Source organism: Mustelus asterias, chromosome 6 (genome assembly GCF_964213995.1).
Source record: "Mustelus asterias chromosome 6, sMusAst1.hap1.1, whole genome shotgun sequence".
NCBI classification, from domain to species: domain Eukaryota; kingdom Metazoa; phylum Chordata; class Chondrichthyes; order Carcharhiniformes; family Triakidae; genus Mustelus; species Mustelus asterias.
This window is the reverse complement of record NC_135806.1, coordinates 111,263,378-111,286,382: the sequence shown is the minus strand read 5'-3', so window position 1 is coordinate 111,286,382 and position 23,005 is coordinate 111,263,378. Positions and strand designations below refer to the sequence as shown.

The window sequence follows — 23,005 nt, the reverse complement described above, 5'->3', positions numbered from 1 at the left end:
TCTGGTCACCACACTACCAGAAGGGCATTGACGCTTTGGAAAGAGTGCAAGGACGGGTCACCAGGATGTTGCCTAGTCTCAAGGGCGTTGGCAATGAGGAGAGGTTGAATAAACTAGGATTGTTTTCACTGGAAAGATGGAGGCTGAAGGGAGACCTGATAGCAGTCTACAAAATTGAGGGGCATAGACAGGGTGGATAGTCAGGCCTTTTCCCAGTGGAAGAGTCAATTACAGGGGGGCACAGGTTCAAAGTGAGGGGGAGAAAGTTTAAGGGAGAAATGCAGGGGATGCTTTTGAGTGGTGGGTGCCTGGAATGCGCTGCCAGAGGTGGTGGTGGTGGAAGCAGGCACATTAACAACATTTTAAGAGGCATCTGGATGGGTACATGAACAGTGGGATACGGACTGAGTAAGGGTAGAAGGCTTTTTTAGTTTAGCCAGGGCATCATGATTGGCACAGTCTTGGAGGGCTGAAGGGCCTGTTCCTGTGCTGTACTTTTCTTTGTTCTTAAATGACTCTGGGGACCTTTTGCAACAGATGGAACATAACATTCTATTTGAAAATGGTACACCTGACAATATAGCAATATCATCCAATTCTAAATTATTCCAATTTCCAAGCTCTTTAGTTTCAAAAGAATAGTCAAAAAGATTATTGAAAGTTTTTTTTATTATATAATGCCAGTACTGGTGTGGTAAGAGATGAACTACATGGAATTTGGTCTTTTCTGACTAGCAATTCCTCTCTTTAAAATTAAATGCTAGAACATACTTTACCAGCTAATGTATTTTCTTCCATTTAAATTTGCTCGAGTTATAGTTGTTTGAGTTCAACTCGAGCAGTTTTATACATGTCCTGTAGAATGTTTTTGTCATTGTTATACCAGCTCCATGCAAAGACTATATAAATTCTAGCTCAAATTGCAGATCTGCCTATGGCAAGTACATGATATGAAAGTATTTGAGCAGCAAGATTGCTATAGCATGATAGACTTGTTATTAGGAGTTTAAAGAAGCAAGGAAGGTTTTGCGTATGAGAGATAGGGTTGAAATCTATCCAAAAGGGTTGGATGGGGTTTTTGAGCCTATACGTACCTGTTCCCATCTCTTCAGTTGTCCTTGGGATTGTGATCAACAATGGTGTGACTGCCTCCATTGGTGTATTTGCAGCATGGGCACCAATTGACTAAAAGCATATCGTTGTTGTTTCCGTATCTTTGGTAGAAATTTGAAATTGGTCAAATCTGTTTGACTGCTTCATAGGCACTAATTCAAATGAAGCCAAATTGTCTTTTATTTTGGTTATGATGACCTGCATTATATTATGATGTCAATGTTTAGTATTTTACTATATATATCTATAGCATCTATTATGATGTGTTGAGCACTTGTGATGTCACTGTTTGTAAAATGCAAACTTATACAGGTGGGATTCTCTTGATGAGGCATCCGCAATGAAGTTTTTTTTTAGTAGACTGTGTGCATTCCTTTTGTGTAGTTGAATTTTGTTTCCCAGTGGAAGTGTAGTGTCGTTTTTTACTGTTTGAATTTTGTAGTGGACAGGTTCAGTGTTATTTGGAAACTTCAATTTTGATAGACCCAGCAAGATGGATGGGTTATTTTAAGGACCAATAGTCATGTATGGCACCCAGTTTATTATCCAATTTTATTACTTTGGGTATATATTTTTTCAGTTTTAACAGATCTGTGTTTAAAAGTACAGATCATCCTTGGAAATTAACTTTCCACTGTTTTCACTTTGCAGATCAGGAGGTTCTTCACAGGACTCCTGTTTCATCGCTCTCAAATACAGGCTTGCCTATTGGGTCACTTGCTTTTTTTGAAAGATCCCCTTCACATTTGCCAGTTTCACGGAAATCTGAAATGTCCAACCCTGTACGTCAGTTACCTATTCCAGCTGAGAACCTGGACAAGGTAGAAAATATACTCAACACCGCTAGTGACCACCTCAAGGTCAGTAAAATTTAAGTGTCTCATTATTGGCAAAATATTCAATGATCAATTGATTATGAAAGAATTATGACGAGTTGAAAAAAAAAATCATTTTAACGTGTCAACGTTGAGCGGATTGAAGGAATTACTCAGTTGTGTGAAAGGGCTATGTTATTGATTTGTTAGGATAAAGGCACTTCAGTAATCCTTTTGTAAACTGCATCTTATTACAACTTGTTTGCAGTATTCAGTTCAGTATAGTCTACAATCCAAATACCAAATTGGTAACACTAGACAAAACAATAAAACGCAGCAAGTTAAGGTTGTTAGTAATTCGGTGTAATTATTTAATTTTGAGGTGCTGGTGGAGAATTACGTTTAAAACATTATTTTTAGTTTTGAAAGGATTTTGAATTATTTGGACTGTAGTGAATGTGTATCTTTACTTTTTAAAAATATTGCTTGCAAGTATGTAATTCCCATTTAAATGAGAAAGTAAAAGAACGTAATCCTAAAAATGGAAGTGGAAATGGGTTATTCATGCCTGCTCCACGCTCACTTGGATCATGACTGATCACCTAGCTTGAATACACCTTCCTGTGCTATTTCCATCTTTCTATCCAAAAAACTTATTGATCTGTCTTCAACTTGCCCAACAACTGAGCATTTACAGCTCTCTAGCTTATTCACAACCGTGTTGAATGAAAATGTGTCTCAATTTCTTAGTCCTAAATAACAAACTCTTTATTCTGAGACTTTGCCATGTTATATTCCAACTGCCATGCTCTTCCCCACACGTCATGTGTCTATATCCTTTTTGCAGCCTTCTGGCATCCTTTACAGCTTGCTTTTCCACCTAAGAACGTCATCGCAAACTTGGAAAGGTTGCACTTGATCCCCTCATCTTTCATCTAAGTTGCTATAGATTGTAAATAGCAGAGCACTAAGCTTTGTGATATCCCATAATGAGAAAGTAATGAGCAGCTGCACAAAGGAGTGCAGAGGGAACAAATGGAATTTAAATTAAACCTGCGGGGAGTTTTGTAGTGGAGGCAATGGTACTATCTTAAGCAATCACAATATTACTTTATTGCTGCAATTACCTAAATATATTTAATTTCCAGTACATACTTTAAATAAGTAAAGGAGGTTGTAAAATAGCCTGTGCAAGTGTAATGTTGATTCACAAATGCTTTTTGAATAAATGTACAAACTAGGCTGCTGCTGCTTCAAAATTTAACCAAGTTCTAATATTTTTGAAGACTGATGTTCTATCTGAAATTCGCCAGTGGAGGTTGTCGGTTGTTGAGCAGCACAGACGGGAGTTACAAGATGAAAGGATGAAACACGAAGCTCAAATTGCACAAATGACCTGTCAGACTGAGAATTTGAACCAGCTGATTTGTACATATGAGGATTCAGTTCGAAGGAAAGATGAGGTACGGTAATTGTTATGCAGAAACTAAAGTGTGAAGAATCATTTCATCTAAAATAAATCATGATCGCACAAAATTAAATAAATGTCTAAAAGAGCAGTTCAAGATCCTCAGTCCTGTCTACTGCTCAGAAATAGTTTAGTTGGTTATTTGTCAAAGAATCCATTTCATTTCCCATTGAACAATTTCGTTCATCCAAAAGAGCTTTTTGTAAACCTTGCTCTCATCTTCAATATTCATCAGTTGTGTTTGCAAGCAAAAAAAAGTTTTAAGTTTATTTATTAGTGTCCCAAGTCGGCTTATACTAACACTGCAATGAAGTTATTGTGAAAATCCCCTAATCGCCACACTCTGGCGCCTGTTCAGATACACTGAGGAAGAATTTAGCATGGCCAATGCCCTAACCAGCACGTCTTTCGGACTGTGGGAGGAAAGGGGAGCACCCGGAGGACACCCACGCAGACACAAGGAGAACGTGCAAACTCCACACACAGTGACCAAGCTGGGAATCAAATCTGGAACTGGCACTGAGGCAGCTGTGCCAATGTGCTGCCCACTGTGCCACCATGCCACCTGCATGCAAGGGAAATATCATAATCCCACATCAATGGAGAGAGATTTGTAACTAAAATGCTACCTCAATGATGTAATCTGATCTGTAGCTCAACTTTGCCTGCAGAGGCAACAATGAATTCTGTAACCATTATCTATAACAGTGCTACATATAACTGGAAAGTTTACGCTCTTGCCCTGCTACATGTGTGCTTTGATCTTCTGTCTTAAATCCAGAAATGACTTATTTATTTTAATAAGGTAATGGAATAATAAAAAGAACAAAAAATTACAGCACAGGAACAGGCCCTTCGGCCCTCCAAGCCTGCACCGACCATGCTACCCCACTGAACTAAAACCCCCTACTCCTCTGGGGACCATGTCCCTCTATTCCCATCCTATTCATGTATTTGTCCTGATGCCCCTTAAAACTCACTATCATCTCTGCTTCCTCTACCTCCCTCTGCAGCGAGTTCCAGGCACCCACCACCTCTGCGTTAAAAAAAACTTGCCTCGTACATCTCCTTTAAACCTTGCCCCTTGCACCTTAAACCTATACCCCCTAGTAATTGACTCTTCCACCCTGCCTATCTGACTATCCATATAGTCAGCCAATGGTAAAGCTTCTCCTTTAATGTGCGAGTTTGACCCAACTGAACAGAAATATTTATGCTTGATGCTGAACTTGTGTCTAATCAAACAGCTCTGACATGTGACTCCCCACATAAAATACGTGGCTCATCTGTGGACTTGGCATCTAAAGATTTGTGCTAATCCTGCATGATAAATCTAATTTCCTTTGTTTCTTTTAGCAAAAAAATCTTGCAACTTTTATGCTCCAGAATAAGCTGTCAAAGTGATGGAAGCTGATTCATTATTCATTCAATAGTAACCTTCAAATGCAAATTGGATATATGCTAGAAAAAGAAACATATTTGCAAGGTTAAGGGGGAAAAGAGCAGAGGTCTGAAACTAATTGGCTAGCTCTTTGAAAAAACTGACACAGCCGTAATAACAAAGAAACTGAACTCTTACTGCACTGAGGCTGAACACTCCTCATCTTTCGATTAGGCACTTTACAGCTTCTGGACTCCATACTGAGCTCAGTAATTTCGGACCAGAATTTGTGTTCCTATTTTGTTTCCTTTGCTTGCTTTGCTTTCTTTCAGTCAGCAGCACACTTGCTCTAGTCATGTTGTTTCATTGTTTCTTGCCCCATCACTGTTCCCTTTGGCCTTGGGGAAACTAACTCTCCTGTCATTTAATCTCTCCTGTTTTACAGCCTAACACAAAGCAAGGTGTGGGTGGAACAGGGACAACAGGAAGGTCTAAGTCTCAGCCTATCTACTGCATCTCTTATTTTTTCTCAGTTCTGGTAAAACGTCACAAACCTGAAACTCTGTTTCTCGCTCTACTCAATTGCTGCCTAACCTGTTGAGTATTTTTACCAGCAATTTTTCTTCCACTTCAACTGTTGCACCATCTTCAAACTTCCTTCAATTGATAAATGTCCTTGGATTAGTCGTGTGCATTTTATCTCATAGCTTTATTTAAATCTGACCAGCCTGGCTTTAATGTATCTCCACATTATAACAATGGGCTTAATTAGTCCCGAATTCCAGCAATCCCAGTTTCTTAATTGACTGAATGGGTCAGATAACAACATAGACTGATTCCCAAAGAAATCGGAATTTTTCTTTTGGGATTTTTTTCTTCCAGTTGAAATTTACTGTTGTTTTGATAGCAAACGTTAGGCCAGTGACAGCCACTGTTACCTAATGTGTGAACACTACAGCAATTTCAGGGAGGGGCAGATAGGTGATTAAATACAGAAATCCAGAGGTGCTGAACAAAAATGACATCTCATTTGTCTCATTCACTGAGTGGTGTGAAGTTGCTGTATTTGCACAGTATATATGAACTAAACACCCCACAGAAAATTGATCTGTTTGGAACCAATTAAGTTTACACCTATTTAAGTCCGCATCAGTTGCCAGATTCTTTAAATGCGGGTAATTGATCACGAGCAAATTTTCAGAGCCATAGAGATGTTCACTAAACAAGTGTGAAATCTTGTTCCTAAAAATTTTCTAGAGGGTCTGGATGATAATCACAGAATTGTCACGGCGCAGAAAGAGGCCATTTGATCCATTGTGTCTGAATCGTGATGTGTGCCATTCCCCTGCCTTTTCCCTCTACCCCTCCATATTGTTTTTGTTGAAGTAATCATCTAATGCCCTCTTGAACCTGACCCCACTATGTTTCTCGGAAGTGAATTCCACACCCGAACTACTCATTGTGGAAAAAGTTTGTTTTCTCACATTGCGTTTGTTTCTTTTGCAAATCGCTTTAAATCTGTGCCCTCTTGTTCTTGATCCTTTTACAAATGGATGCAGTTTCTCCTTATCTACTCCAGCCCCCTCGTGGTTTTTGAACATCAAATCAAATGTCCTCTTTGCCATCTCTCCAAGGAGAACAGTCCCAACGTTTCAATCTATCCTCATAACTGAAGTTTCTTAACCCTGGAACCGTTTTCGTAAACCTCTTCTATACACTCCAACGTGTTCACATCCTTATTGTTTCACCTGAAACACTACACAGTGCTCCAGCTGAGGCCTAATTAGTGTCCTGTATATATTCAGTATAGCCTCCTTTCTTATGCCCCTATTAATAAAGCCCAGAATACCAATTGCTTTCTTCAGTGAACTCGCCACGTTCAATGATCTATGCACATGTACACCCAGGTCCCTCTTCTCCTGCACCACCTTAAGAAATTTATCTATTACTTTATATTGTCCCTCTATTTTCTTCCTACCAAAATACATCGCCTCCCATTTCTGCACATTGAAATTCACCTGCCACGATCTGCACATTCCACCAACTTGTCTATGTCCTCTTGAAGGTCTGCATTGTCCTTTTCACATTTTACAATACTTCCAGGTTTTGTCATTCGCAAACTTTGCAATTGCCTGCCCCCACTGCACACCAAGATCTAGATCATTACGGGTTTAATGGAAAACAAAGAAATTCTGGCACAGATAATAGATGCATTGGTTCTAATCTTCCAAAATTCCTTAGATTCTGGAAGGGTCCCAGTAGATTAGAAAATAGCTTGTATAGCACATTTCATTCAAGAAAAGAGGCAAAAGTAGGTAACTGTGGGTCAGTTAGGTGGGAATGGAGGGATACAAAAGAATGGTCTAGTTTGGACCAGGGAGCGGCACGGGCTTGGAGGGCCGAAGGGCCTGTTCCTGTGCTGTTTTGTTCTTTGTTCTAGTTGGCTTAACATCTATCATTTTTTTTAAAAGTGCTAGAATCCATTATTTAAAAAATTATAGCAGAAGTTATAGAAAATTGTGATCAGGCATAGCCAACATGGATTTGTAAAAGGGAAATCATGTTTGTAACTTTCGTGGATAAAGGGGAACCAGTTGATGTGGAGCACTTGGATTTCCAAAAGGCATCTGATGTGTAGTAACCTTTGAGGTACCATAAGATAAGAAGGTAACTTTAGGGGCGGCACGGTAGCACAGTGGTTAGCACTGCTGCTTCACAGCTCCAGGGTCCCGGGTTCGATTCCCGGCTCGGGTCACTGTCTGTGTGGAGTTTGCACATTCTCCTCGTGTCTGCGTGGGTTTCCTCCGGGTGCTCCGGTTTCCTCCCACAGTCCAAAGATGTGCAGGTTAGGTTGATTGGCCAGGTTTAAAAAAAAAAAGAATTGCCCCTTAGAGTCCTGGGATGCGTAGGTTAGAGGGATTATCGGGTAAAATATGTGGGGGTAGGGCCTGGGTGGGATTGTGGTCGGTGCAGACTCGATGGGCCGAATGGCCTCCTTCTGCACTGTAGGGTTTCTATGATTCTATGATTTAGCATGTATAAAGGATTGGTTAGCTAACAGGAAGCAGAGAGTAGGGATAAATGGGTCTTTTTCAGATTGGCAGGCTCTAACTAGTGGAGTGCCACAGGGATCAAATCTGCAATTATTTGCAATCTATATCAATGCCATGGATGAAGGGACCAAATGTGCGGTAGCTAAATTTGTCAAGGCAAAAGTAAAGTTTATTTATTAGTCACAAGTAGGATTACATTCACACTAATGAAGTTACCGTGAAAATCTCCTAGTTGCCACATTCCGGCACCTGTCCAGATACACTGGGGGAGAATTTAACATGGCCAGTGCACCTGCACATCTTTGGACTGTGGGGGGAAACCAGAGCACCTGGAGGAAACCATGCAGACATGGAGAATGTGCAAACTCCACACAGACAGTGACCCAAGCCAGGAATCAAACCTGCAGTTTGATGCAGCAGTGCTAACCGCTGTGCCACCATGCACCAAGATAGGTAAAAAAGTAAGTTGTCAAGCAGAGGTAGAGAATCTGCAAAAGGATGTATACAATTTAAGTGAGTGGGCAAAAATTTTGCAGATGGTGCATCATGTGGCAAAGTGTGAATTTGTCCATTTTGGCCAAAAGAACAGAAAAGTAGTATGCTGTCTAAATGGAGGGAGATTACATGGGATCTAGATGTCCTGGTATACACATCACAAAGTTTGTTTGCAGGTACAGCAAGTTATTAGGAAGGCAAATTGAATGTTCGTATTTGTTGCAAGAGGAATGGAATATAGAAGTAGGGAAGTTTTGCTGCAGCTGTACAGGGTCTTGGTGTAACCCCATCTGAGTACTTTGTACAGTTTTGGTCTCCTTATTTGAGAAAAGATAATGATTTTGAAGCAGTTCAGAGAAAATTCACTTGACTCATTCCTGGAATGATGAAGAGCACATGAAGCAAGATTGAACAGGTTAGGCCTACACCCATTGGAGTTGAGAAGAATATACTGAAATATACAAGATCCTGAGAAGGTTGGATAAGGTGGATGTTTCCTTTTGTGGGGGAAAATGGAAGTCAGGGGACAGAGTTTAAGAATAAGAGGATTACCTTTTATGACTGAGATTAAGGATAATTTTTTTTGAGTGTCATTAGTGTGGAATTATCTTCCCCAGAAAGTAGTGGTGGTTAGGTTTTTAATTTGTTCAGGGCTGAGTTAGATTTCCTCTAGACAACCGAGTCAAGGGATACAGGAGGCAGACAAAGTGGAGATGAGACCACAACCAAATCAGCCATGATCTTATTGAATGGTAGAACAGTCTCGAAGGGCTCCTCCTAAGTCCTGTGTTTTCATTTGATTTTAAAAAGTAATAAAATATTTTTCTCTGCCTCCCCCTCCAATCGTTCTTGCTCCTGTTCCTCTCTGTACTTAATTTGGCATTGAGTTCACCCACTCTTAATTTGCATTTCCTTATCAATCTTTGCGCTGTCAATTTCACAACCCTACAATCTGTTTTAAGAGATCCAATTGCATGCACTGCTCACTCGGGTCTCAGTTGCCTGACTTTCCTTCCCTCCAAGCTTTTCAGCCAAAATTTCCAGGAACCAGGGGCTGTAAATTTCCAAAATTTACAGCACAAAATAGCTTTGCAAATAAATGGGGAAGGCTAACTAATTGCAGGTGAAAATTATGGCCCAATATTTTGATCAGTAATTAATATTTGGTCAATGACTGAAGTCTGACTATGGACCGCTATGCATTTTATAAATGCATGGTTTGTTCTGAAAACTCTTCTGATGCAAGTCTGGTGATATTCAAACTGGTATTTTTGTTTGAAGCAGGTTTAATTATTCTTCAAGTTGTATCAGTAAGAGGTTAACCATTAATTGCTGCATTTCTTTTTATAAAGGTGATCACTAATTTGATCCATGGCATTCAGAATCTGAAAGAGAAGATAGAATTGATGCGCAGATTTACACAGTGGCGACTTCAACATTCAGAAGCAAAAATGGAAGTATGTGTCAAAAACATAAGTTGTGGTTACTGTTATGAGTGAAGTGTTGTTGACCTGTGATAATTAGTTCATTGACAGATTCTATGCACTGCAGAATACCTAATGGCACAATCCTGCGTCATTTATATTTTAAGAATGAAGACTCTGGTAACTAAACTCTCATCTGTGCCCAGTGTTTGACCTTGGTTAAATCTGACTCAGTGCAAGTGACTTTATTGTTAAATATGTTGCACACTGCATAGTATCAGATTATGCTGCATGTGCGGAGATGGAAGGATGTGAATACTTCAGAATGTTGAATGTTTATAATCAAAATATCATCCAATATTTGATTTCACTATAGTTGGGTCAGGCAATTGATCTCTTCTTGAATTGTCTCAACCTTGGATGTTATAAAGTTACTCTGAGCAGCACCTTTCAACTTAAAAGTTGTTCACAATTTATATAGTTATCCAAGTTTCCATTCAAAATCACTCTGGCAATGCAGAAAATACATAATAATTGTTTTTGTTTTTAAAGGAATTCAACAATTAGTAAGCTTCCAGTCAGCAATTTCAAAGATTAAAAGTAAAAGCTCCGCTTTAGCTCCCCAAGTATGCAGTTAATTCCCAGTCTGCAGTGTATTCTGAGCCATGGCAGCAGCACCATTACTGTTGCACTTAGTATCCTTAGATTAGGAAGGGAAAACATTGGTCAGCAGACCCACTTCTGATTACCCCTGTTGTAAGCGTACATGTATTAGAGTTGAAGCCTTCAGGTGGGCAGAAATTGGCAAGGATTGGGGATGTAGTTTTAAAATATAAAGGAGCAGCATTGAGGCTGTTCTAAGTTTACAAGTGTTAGGAAATCTGTTAAACAATGCTTGTGATTTGGAAGGTGCCTAAACGTATGTTAACTCAAGACGCCAATGGTATAACTATCAAGGTAATACAATATATTCATACAGCCTTATTTCTTACAGACTCAAGGTGATCAAACTTAGTCTCTGTAGATGTTGTCCCTCTGACTATCTGTTCCCTGATGTATTGCACACCTTTTCTGTCTGTTCTATCACGTGATAGCCAGAATGTATATTGAAGCGAGTTCCTTGCCCAGCCTCCAGACTTGATGTAATGGCCATTATAGATATATAGATACCCTACAGTACAGAAAGAGGCCATTTGGCCTATCGAGTCTGCACTGACCACAATCCCACCCAGGCCCTACCCCCATATCCTTACATATTAACCCACTAATCCCTCTAACCTACACCTTTCAGGACACTTAAGGGGCAATTTTAGCATGGCCAATCAACCTAACCTGCACATCTTTGGACTGTGGGAGGAAACCAGAGCACCCGGAGGAAACCCACGCAGACATGAGGAGAATGTGCAAACTCCACACAGGCAGTGACCCAAGCCAGGAATTGAACCCTGGTCCCTGGAGCTGTGAAGCAGCAGTGCTAACCACTGTGCCACCGTGCCGCCCATCTTGATGGCTTAAGTCTTAAGCAGTTAGTATTACACTAGGAATAGGATGATCTGGAAAATTCCAAATGGTTAATTGATACTGCTTAGGTGCTCTCATTGCTCTGACCAATACCCAATACTCGTTCCTGAAGTGGGGTAGCCAACATGTCTGCTACGGTTTCCGCTTCTATTGTTCTGGCCATTAACCATTTTAGTGCCATTTTATTCTGAGATGAAGGTTTTATTCTAATTAGGAAGGGCACTCGACTGTCCTTGTATCACTGTCTGTCTGAATTGTGGTTTTATTTTTATATTGGCTTCTTTGGCTAACAAATCTAACTTAAAATCGCCAGTCCAGTTTATATACTGTCACTTAAGAGAAATGGTGTCACAGTAAGACTACTATTTATGCAGCTGGAGGGTTTGGGTGGACAAAAAACAACTCACTATGGGTGCAGGGTCGGGTGCAATACGTGAGTTGGCAATGGAATTGCTCCACTAGGTAGGAATTTCAGATGAGAAATGTCTGTAGTTACTGCATTCTGTTCTGAAATGACGTCTGTATTTAATTTAATTTGCTAATGGAAGCTTTTCTTGGATCTGTCCTTGTAAAATACATTGTTAGAAATGCCTTTTGGGTTTTGCGTGAAGGACACCATGATCATTTTATATGTGGAGTAACTTGTGGATAAGCTCCGTTTATTGAGCTTTCATTTCAAACCTTAAAACTGCTCCTAAACAGAGTCAAGATATTCTGTGTGGAATTCCTTTTAAAGAAATTATGAAATTTGTCTCCAGTAACGCAAATTGGGTATTCTGTTTATCACCACAGCATCTCTAAAATCATTCTTTAAAATGAGCGTTTAATCTGCATTACCAGAAAGATGGAGCGAGCAGGCAGTAGTCCACATTAGCAAAAATGTTCTGTGCCTTATTTAGATTGAACTTAAATCACAGCACCACCCATATACAATTCAACCCATGATTGCCAAAATGCCCAACTTACTTGGATTTCAGAATATTTTGTGATATTTATATATTTGACTAGTTTAAGCCAGAAAATGTATAGTAGATCAAGAAGCATGAGAATGAACAATGTGGTGTTTTTTTCAAGTGAGTTGCTTTTCAGACCTGCCTATTTGTGTCTAAAATAATGAATTGCCTGAGCTCATACACAGTACATTGCTTGAATTTCTCATTACATTTCACCCACATTATAAAGGTTAATGTGTAAAAGATCAGTCAGACATTTAAATTGGGTATTTAAAATGCATCTTGTTTGCTGTATGATGCAACATATATGTTTGACTGAACTTTATGGTTAGTGTTTATGGGTACATAGTCTCAGAAATTATACACTTCCCCATTTTGATCACCTGTGCAAAATAAGTTTTTTGCTGTATTTGCTTCATCCCGAAAGTAGGATGTTCTTGACTCGTTCTTTTATACAATAATAACCCCTACAGTGCACGTCTCATTCATCTGGAGGTTTTGCATCCTATCAAATGTGCTTTCAACGCCAGTGCATTGTATTATGGGCTCTGTAGTTCACTTCAATCCTCGCTAGTCTTCGGACTCCCTGTTCTGCAGCATAGATATAAATCACATACGTGAGTAAAGAAAGGCATAAACTATTCCATCCCTAGAGCCTGCTGTGTCATTAAATAAAATCATGGCTGATCCACCTGTGGCCTCAACTCCACATTCTGCCTACTCCCGACAATCTTTGACTCCCTGCTAGTCAAGAATCTTTCTACCTCTGTCATAAATATTTTCAATGACGCTGTCTCCAGGGAAGAGATTTCCAAAGATTCATGACCCTGATGAGTGCAAGACATAAACTTTGACAGCATGTCTCTTCTTTTCAGCAATATCCAATAAGTTAGTAAAACATTATTTCCCTTTCACAAAACCATGTTGACTTTGCCTGATTGCATTGTGACCCCATAAAGATTCCAGCATATTTCCCTATGATAGATAAGCTGACTGGCCTGTAAAGTTTCCTGCTTTGTCTCCTTCCTTCCTTTAAATAAAGGAGTCGCATTCACTGTTTACTAGGACTGTAGTGACCATCTTTACCTTTCACTAATTTCCAGTTCACTCTAGCCAATCTAATGGAATCTTTCCAGAAACTAGGGAATTTTGGAAAATTAAAACCAATGCATCTACTATCTTAACACCCACTTCTTTTCAGACTCTAGAATGAAGTTCTAAACCCGTCAGTTTTAGTTCTAATATTCTTAGTACCCTTTCCCTGGTGATAAATGTTTTAAGTTTGTCCCTCCCTTTCTTGTTGTTCACAATTATTTCTGGGATGTTATTTGTATCCTCTACAGTGAAGAAAGACAAAATCTGTTCAATTCATCTGCCGTTTTCCATTATTAGTTCCCCAGAGTATCTCTCCAGAGGGCCAATGCTCACTTTTTATATTTCTAACCAGCTTTCTTGCTCACTTTAATTTCTTCCTCATTAATCTTTCAGCTGTTCTTTACATTCTGACCAATCTTCTGGTCTGCCATTCATCTGGTGGAATTATACACTTTTTTCTTTCAATTTAAAACCATCTTTAACTTCCTTAGTTGGCTATGGGTGGTACGTCCTTCCCTTGTGGTCTGTCTTTCTTACTCTTTTGAATGTATCTTTTCTGAGTTTTTTGAAATATCTCCTCAAATGTCTGACACTTATCTACTGATCTATCCCTCAACCTAATTTCCCAGTTCACCTTAGACAATTGCCCTCAATTGCCCTATTAAGTTTAACACACTAGTCTTAGATCCACTCCTTGCTCCCTCAAACAATCACTATCTGGATGGGGGCACCTTCACAATGAGGTCACTAATTAATCCTGTTTCGTTGCATGTTTTCAGATCCAGTAAATTCCTTTCTGTATCATACCTCCTCAACCTCTCCCAGTGCTGCATCCCAGCCCATAAGTCTGGACTTTTCGCTGACTTCCCCACCTTACTGCTGTACTTTAGAATTCCACCTAATCTTTTGCATCTTCCTGCAGCTCTCCCCATTTTCAAAAGTCTATCTCAGCAGCTTTACTCTGTCTACATCCCTTAGCCGCCTTTCAAGTCTAATTAGAAGAGATGGAGATTCATTCAAAAGTCAAGAGCCATAGATGTGAATAATGCTGTCCCTGACCCTCCCTTTCCTCTAACAATTGCCATCCTCGTACATTCATTAAAAGCCCCCTTTCATAGAACAAATACTTCTGTTCCATCTTGCTTCCTTTTAAAAACACTCTTTTCCCCCCCTTTCTCCGAATTTATTTTCTGCTGTAAACACTACGTATTCCACATCAGAGCTATTGAAAGGTTCCTTCCTTCAGCTAAGATTTTCTTCAAGTAAATGCTTGGCTGCATCTTTTCCATGCCTCTGGTTTCACTTATCCTCCTCCCTTAACAGAATCCAGATCCTCCTTGCCAGCCTTTACATTCATCTGCTAACTAGAGAAGATGTTTTCTGTTTTCACTTATCTTTGTTTTTCCCCAAACCAACTCTGGGATAGTTGTTTGCTGTTTGGAACCCAACTTTTAACTGCCTTTCCCTCAGTTTCCCATGTAACTTGAGGAAACAACTCCTCCCACATCCTTATGTAGGCCCCAAACACATTTTTCTTGTGATCTGCATTTATATTTAGAAAATTACAGCTCAGAAACAGGCCCTTTGGCCCTTCTTGTCTGTGCCGAACCATTTTATGCCTAGTCCCACTGACCTGCACTTGGACCATATCCCTCCACACCCCTCTCATCCATGAACCCGTCCAAATTTTTCTTAAATGTTAAAAGTGACCCTGCATTTACCACTTTATCCGGCAGCTCATTCCACACTCCCACCACTCTCTGCGTGAAGAAGCCCCCCCTAATATTCCCTTTAAACTTTTCTCCTTTCACCCTTAACCCATGCCCTCTGGTTTTTTTCTCCCCTAGCCTCAGCAGAAAAAGCCTGCTTGCATTCACTCTATCCATACCCATCAAAATCTTATACACCTCTATCAAATCTCCCCTCAATCTTCTACGCTCCAGGGAATAAAGTCCCAACCTATTCAATCTCTCTCTAACTCAGCTTCTCAAGTCCCGGCAACATCCTTGTGAACCTTCTCTGCACTCTTTCAATCTTATTTACATCCTTCCTGTAACTAGGTGACCAAAACTGTACACAATTTACTTTAGTCCAGTCTAGTCTCTTGCCCACAAAGTGTGAAGAGCCAAATGTAGATTATCTGACTTTAGTTTTGTCTAATTGTGATCGTTCCAATCCCAGTCTGACTTCTCCATCATTGTTCTCTTACACTTTCAAGCTCAACCCAAGCTTTAGGATGTGCCTCGTTTAACCTGCAGTAACTTTAGACAATAGATATCCTCTTAATTCCTTTACAGCAAGGGATGCAAGTTAGGTGAGGATAGATGTTCAGTGCCTCCACACTTTGTGTTGGCTCTCTATGTCCAAGGAGAGGGCTGATCGATCAAAATTCAGATAACACTTCTGTCAGGATGTATCCCAGTGGGGGTAGAGGTGGTTTGCACTTTTTTGAGGTGACCTGTGGGTTTGTTTCCTTGTAGGATGGTGTTTCGAACACCAGTTTTGATTTTAGGACTCTGTCTGCAGATTTTAGTTGCCTGTTTAGTGCCTTTAATATCTTATCTTCCTCCTTGGATGGGCCCTTGCCGTATTATATATTTGAACATTCAATTTTTTATCACTGAGATGATAAAAGATCATCTGAAAATCCTGTCTTTCAATTGAAACAGATTATTCATGTAACTCACTCAAATGAAGTTTAGAAATTTTTTGTTTTATTTTCCCTTTTTCTCGTTCCTTCCCAGTTTTGCTGGAATCCATGTTAACATTTCAGTTATTATTTATGAGTGTAAAGTCAGCCAGCCTCTAGAGAAAAGGCAGGTTGTGTATTTTCAATATTTCAGTTTTTTGTTTTGTAATTTAACTCGTACATTTTGTTCAAACAATGGCGGTTTTTTTTGCAGGATGGCAAGAGCCGCAAGTTTGAAAGTACCTGCTCACCTTTAGCTGATCAATGCTGTAAGATTAATTGACCCTGACTAGTTGGGTATGATATTCCAGCATTGATTTGTAATATAATTGCTGGTTAGTTATGCCTTATTTAGAATGAAGTAATTTAGTTTAAGCTGATTATCTTCTATGTTTTTTTTTAAAAACCTGTTTTATACAATGCAAATCAGTCTGTGCCTGAGGAAATGTTGCATCTAAAGGGATTAGCAGCATTTACACAGTTTAATAATCAGGTACATGACATGGATTGTTATATACAAAAACAAACTAAGCAAAAGGGGGAAGGGCTGATTTAATGTCAGGACGTGAGTTCATATAAATGATGCAAGTTATGTGATGGTCAGCAGTGAAAGAATTAAGTCCAAATTAACTAACATACATAAAATTGTGACAGTTCAGCTTGCAGCAAGTAAATGTTATTTTTGAATGCATTTCCATGCTCTCCCTGTAACTAATCTGAAATGACGTTCTATGTTCAGTGCGCTCTCAATGTTATAATGCAGTGCAAGCTATTGAGGGTGAATAGGAAATACTTGGCACAATTTTGTGGCTTGAATTTTACTGAAGCTATAGTCTCGTTATCCAGTTGTAACACAATTCGTGACTCTGACTCATCTGTTCAAGGCTTATGCAAATAACCTGGCTGACAGACATTATAGATTCTGTCTGATGAAGAAAGTGTGTACAGCTTGGAAATCAGAAATGCAAACAGAATGGAGAGAGAGGTTGGAAAAAGCATGCCAAGCTCGTGCTGAAGAGGTCTGTATCCAGTTATCCAGGGATTATGAAAGAAAGCTTGATACAGTAAGTACCAGTGAATAATTTGAAAAGATTTCTTGTGTATATAGGTAATTGATCAGCTGAAAACTCTGATGCACATGCCTCTGATACAAAACATCTTGGCAGGATGCAGGGATAAATATCTATGTGGGCTGCCTCACTTGTACCTCCAATCTTTGTCATTCCACTTTTTTAAAGCATACCTTGCTGCTCTTCTACTAGAATTAGAGGAATCTTCAGAAAGCCCTCATAAAAATTCCCCCCTCCACCCTGTTTTGGAGCCAATAGTATATACTAGGTTAACTAGCCTAAACCTTACAGTGCTAGCCAGCCACACACAAGAATGAAAAATTTCTGCAGAACTCTTCCATGAAAAATGATGCTGGAACAATAGAGTTCTTTCCTCCCCTAGCTTTGCCTTGAAACTAGAAAAGGTGCAGTTAATGTGTTTGAGAAACCACAGTACAAATATACGTAAAATCCCTACTTTTGCACTTGGCTATGCCACAATGAATATGCCAGTGAAAATACAGATTTATTAAATGTGCTTGTTTCCTAAACACAAGAAAATAACCTCCATTCCTCATGAGAGTTAGGGGAGAAATCAAGGAGCAATCTGCAAGGAACACACTATAATTTTGGATACAAAACATTGTAAAAGCAAAGTTGGAATGAATCAGGAAAAATATGGAAATGGTTAAAACTACTTCCTATGTTTGGTTTGTAAGCTGGATGGTTTTATGCTTTGGATTGCAATTGTATGTACAGTTTCAAAAAAAAGGACAAAGATGGGCCTTTTAATTTAAGTCCATTTGGGGGTCTCTGAATATTTAAACAAAAGACCATCTTAGCAAGAAAATGATAACACATTTGGACCAAATAATCGGAAATGTTTATCTAATATGCATTGTTGAAAATTGTGTTGTTTTGTTCTCCAATCAATTTTCATTTGAAATTTTAGTCCAAGGAGGAACTGGAAGAAGCAAGAGCAGAAATAAGACGGTTGTCAGCCGAAAAGGACAAGTATACGGATTCAATGAAAAAAGCATTCATGCGTGGTGTATGTGCTCTCAACCTAGAGGCAATGAGTATGTTTCAGAACGGAAGCAGAAGAGTGGATCATGGTCAGTATTCGTAGGAAAGCTTGGTAATGGGAATTGTGGAAAATTTATTCCAAGTTGATGGATATTTTGGATGTAAATAAAGTGAAACTTCGTACAATTATCTATAATTGTTATTCTAAAACACCCAAAAGTCAAAACCTTTCCCCAGTTGATTCTTGCTGATTGGCCAAAGAGAATTAATCTCAATTAGTTAGCAATTAAAAGAATATTGGCATTGCATACATGTGCAGAGATGATAAAAATCCACAGTGTAGCAAAATAACATTCAAGTTACTTTGACTTTACAAGGTTATTGCTTGGGGAGCCACACATCAGGTATAAGGTGCCAACTTGAAACAGCAAAAGAAAATGGATGTGGGCAGGAGAGAAGCAAGTGCATTCATTCATAAAAATCAATTGCAAGTGCTGTTGCTTTAAGAATTCTAGTTCAACTTCGGTTACCATGAAGGGCTGCTGTAGTTTTCCTTCGGGACTATTTATTTCTCTTTTCTGATCCTTCGCCCACATTGAAAAGCTGACGTCTTCTTACAATCCAACAATTTGACCTCTGGTCTACTTAGTTTTTGCAGCAAAGATTTTATTCCCAACAGTTTTCTAAACAAACTTTTCTTTCAGGTTACCAATCTAGTTCACTCATTTCAGTCCCTACTGATTCTATCTTGCCCATTGGCCAGTGTGAGTTCTTGGTTTCAATTTGTATTGAATATCTTGACCCAGTCTCTAGATGATCACGCACCAAGCTTTGAGTCCTTTAAACATCTTGACAGTGTGTTAGTAAATGAGTGAGGCTCAGGTGGGTGTGGTGGGGCTGTGTCGGAAGGTCAAGGCAGGGTCGGGGTGAGGTGGACGATGTGCTAGTTGACCCCATGGAAATCCCAATGCAAGGATTTTGTGGGAATTTCCCAGGAACTTTCAACTTCTATGGGGCAATTCTGCTGCTCCCTGGGACCTTCCAAAAAAGTCCCAACTCTAGAGTTAGACTTCAGTGTTCCAACTCAGTTACCTGGTTTCTTTCCCAGGGAATAGATAGGAGCTTTAGAGACATGGTCACACCGAAGGTGCAGGCAGATAGATGGGTGACTGCCAGAAGGGGCAGGCAGTCAGTGCAGGAATCCCTGTGTTCATCCCCCTCTCTAACAAGTATAACATTTTGGATACTGTTGGTGGGGTGGGCTATCAGGGGATACCAGTAGCAGCAGCCAAAGCAGTGTATCAGGGCTGGTTCTGTTGTTAAGCAGGGAGGGACAAAGAGGACTAGAGCAATAGTTATAGGGGACTCTATAGTTAGGGGTGCAGATAGGCGCTTCTGTGGACGTGAAAGAGACTCCAGGATGGTATGTTGCCTTCCTGGTGCCAGAGTGCAAGTGTAAGTTGATAGGGATTCAGGACCGGCACATTCCTGTAAGGATGAAGGATAAGTATGGCAAGTTTTGGGAACCTTGGATAACGAGAGATATTGTGAGCCTTGTCAAAGAGAAAAAGGAGGCATTTGTCAAAGCTAAGAGACTGGGAACACATGAAGCAAGTGTGGAATACAAGGAAAGTAGAAAGAAACTTAAGCAAGGAGTAAGAAGGGCGAAAAGGGGTCATGAAAAAGCATTGGCCAGCAGGATTAAGGAAAATCCCAAGGCTTTTTATATAAAGAGCAAAAGGGTAGCCAGGGAGAGGGTTGGCCCACTCGAGGACAAGGGAGGGAATCTATGCGTGGAGCCAGAGGAAATGGGCGAGGTATTAAATGAGTACTTTGTGTCAGTATTCGCCAAAGAGAAGGACTTGGTGGATGAGTCTGGGAAAGGATGTGTAGATAGTTTGTCATGTTGAGATCAAAAAGGAAGTGGTATTGGGGTTCTTGAGAAACATTAAGGTAGACAAGTCCCCAGGGCCTGATGGGATATACCCCAGAATACTGAGACGCAAGGGAGGAAATTGCTGGGGCCTTGAGAGAAATCTTTGTATCCTCACTGGCTACAAGGGAGGTCCCAGAGGATTGGAGAATAGCCAATGTTGTTCCTTTGTTTAAGAAGGGTAGCAAGAATAATCCAGGTAATTACAGGCCGGTGAGCCTTACATCAGTGCTCGGGAAATTATTGGAGAGGATTCTTCGAGATGGCCTTTATTCCCATGTGGAAATAAGTGGGCGTATTAGTGAGAGGCAACATGATTTTGTGAAGGGGAGTTTTTCGAGGAAGTGACGATGATTGAGGGTAAGGCAGTGGATGTTGTCTACATGGACTTCAGTCAGGCCTTTTGACAAGGTCCCTCATGGCAGACTGGTGCAGAAGGTGAAGTCGCATGGGATCAAAGGTGAGCTGGCAAGGTGGATACAAAACTGGCTCGGTCAAAGAAGACAGAGGGTAGCAGTGGAAGGGTACGTTTCTGAATGGAGGGCTATGACAAGTGGTGTTCCTCAGGGATCAGTACTGGGACCGTTGCTGTTTGTAATACGTATAAATGATTTGGAGGAAAATGTAACTGGATTGATTAGTAAGTTTGCGGACGACACAAAGGTTGGTGGATTTGTAGATGGCGATGAGGACCATCAGAGGATACAGCAAGATATAGATCAGTTGGAGACTTGGGTGGAGAGATGGCAGATGGAGTTTAATCCAGACAAATGTGAGGTAATGCATTTTGAAGGCCTAATACAGATAGGAAATATACAGTAAATGGTAGAACCCTTAAGAGTATTGATAGGCGAAGGGATCTGGGTGTACAGGTACACAGGTCACAAAGTGGCAATGCAGGTGGAGAATGTAGTCAAGAAGGCATATGGCACGCTTGCCTTCATCGGCCAGGGTATTGAGTTTAAAAATTGGCAAGTCACGTTGCAGGTTTTATAGAACCTTAGTTAGGCCGCACTTGAAATATAGTGTTCAATTCTGGTCGCCACACTATCAGAAGGATGTGGAGGCTTTGGAGAGGGTACAGAAAAGATTTACCAGGATGTTGCTTGGTATGGAAGGCATTAGCTATGAGGAGAGATTGGAGTAACTTGGTTTGTTCTCACTGGAGCGCCGGAGGTTGAGGGGAGACCTGATAGAAGTCTACAAGATTATGAGAGGCATGGACAGTGTGGATAGTCAGAAGCTTTTTCTCAGGGTGGAAGAGTCAATTACTAGGGGGCATAGGTTGAAGGTGCGAGGGGCAAGGTTTAAAGGAGGTGTACGAGGCAGATTCTTTACACAGAGTAGTGCGTGCCTGGAACCCGTTGCCGGGGGAGGTAGTGGAAGCGGATACGGTAGTGACTTTTAAGGGGCGTCTTGACAAATACATGAATAGGATGGGAATAGAGGGATATGGTCCCCAGAAGGGTAGGGGGTTTTAGTTAAGTCGGGCAGCATGGTCGGTGCAGGCTTGGAGGGCCGAAGGGCCTGTTCCTGTGCTGTAATTTTCTTAGTTTTTTTTCTGCCCAATATTCAAAGAACAGTAATTAGGTGACTATACAAGTTACCACTCCCACATCCTTGGCCTGTCGACTCTCCCAGCGATCCTGCACTACAAGGAAGGACTCTGAGAACAGGTATGCTTCACATTTCTGAAAATATCTGTTTTGGGAGTCATCGAGGTTTACAGTATAGAAACGGGCCCTTCGGCCCAACTTGTCCATGCTGCCTTTTTTAAACCACTAAACTAGTCCCAATTGGCCCATATCCCTCTTTACCCATCTTACGCATGTAAAAGACAAAATTGTACCTTCCTCTACTACTACTACCTCTGACAGCTTGTTCCAGACCTCACCACCCTCTGTGAAAACATTGCCCTTCTGGACACTTGTATCTCTCCCCTCACCTTAAACCTTTAAAGAACAAAGAACAGTACAGCACAGGAAACAGGCCCTTCGGCCCTCCAAGCCTGTGCCACTCATTGGTCCAACTAGACCATTCGTTTGTATCCCTCCATTCCCAGACTGCCTATGTGACCATCCAGGTAAGTCTTAAACGATGTCAGCGTGTCTGCCTCCACCACCCTACTTGGCAGTGCATTCCAGGCCCCATCACTCTCTGTAAAAAAAAAAAAGCGTCCCTCTGATATCTGAGTTATATCTCGCCCCTCTCACCTTGAGCCCGTGACCCCTCGTGATCGTCACCTCCGACCTGGGAAAAAGCTTCCCACTGTTCACCCTATCCATGCCCTTCATAATTTTGTACACCTCTATTAGGTCGCCCCTCATTCTCTGTCTTTCCAGGGAGAACAAGCCCAGTTTACCCAATCTCTCCTCATAGCTAAGACCCTCCATACCAGGCAACATCCTGGTAAATCTTCCCTGCACTCTCTGTAAAGCCTCCACGTCCTTCTGGTAGTGCGGCGACCAGAACTGGACGCGGTACTCCAAATGTGGCCTAACCAGCGTTCTATACAGCCGCAACATCAGACTCCAGCTTTTATACTCTATACCCCGTCCTATAAAGGCAAGCATACCATATGCCTTCACTACCTTCTCTACCTGTGCTGCCACCTTCAAGGATTTGTGGACTTGCACACCTAGGTCCCTCTGTGTTTCTATACTCTTGATGGCTCTCCCATTTATTGTATAACTCCTCCCTACATTAGTTCTTCCAAAATGCATCACTTCGCATTTATCTGGATTAAATTCCATCTGCCATTTCTCTGCCCAATTTTCCAGCCTATCTATATCCTGCTGGACGACATCCACGGACGGCCCTTCCTTCGTCAACCGTTTTTGTCACTTCCTCAAAACATTCCACCAAATTTGAAAGGCACGACCTCCCTCTTACAAAACCATGCTGTCTGTCACTAATGAGATTGTTCCGTTCTAAATGCACATACATTCTGTCTCTAAGAATCCTCCAACAACTTCCCTACCACAGACGTC

The 23,005-nt window shown here is 40.7% G+C and overlaps 1 protein-coding gene across 3 annotated transcripts in view; it reads left to right on the top strand.

Moving 5' to 3' along the window:
* The window catches only part of poc5 (POC5 centriolar protein homolog (Chlamydomonas)), a 76,891-nt gene that overhangs the window by 24,460 nt on the left and 29,426 nt on the right, over positions 1-23,005 (top strand). For 2 of the 3 annotated variants that reach the window (XM_078214938.1, XM_078214939.1), the window contains 5 exons: positions 1,765-1,973; positions 3,215-3,391; positions 9,678-9,782; positions 16,892-17,071; positions 18,009-18,171. In XM_078214938.1, coding sequence (XP_078071064.1) covers positions 1,765-1,973; positions 3,215-3,391; positions 9,678-9,782; positions 16,892-17,071; positions 18,009-18,171 — 834 coding nt within the window. Of the gene's footprint in view, positions 1-1,764; positions 1,974-3,214; positions 3,392-5,222; positions 5,316-9,677; positions 9,783-16,891; positions 17,072-18,008; positions 18,172-23,005 lie in introns of all 3 variants that reach the window. The other variant, XM_078214937.1, reaches the window with a different exon arrangement.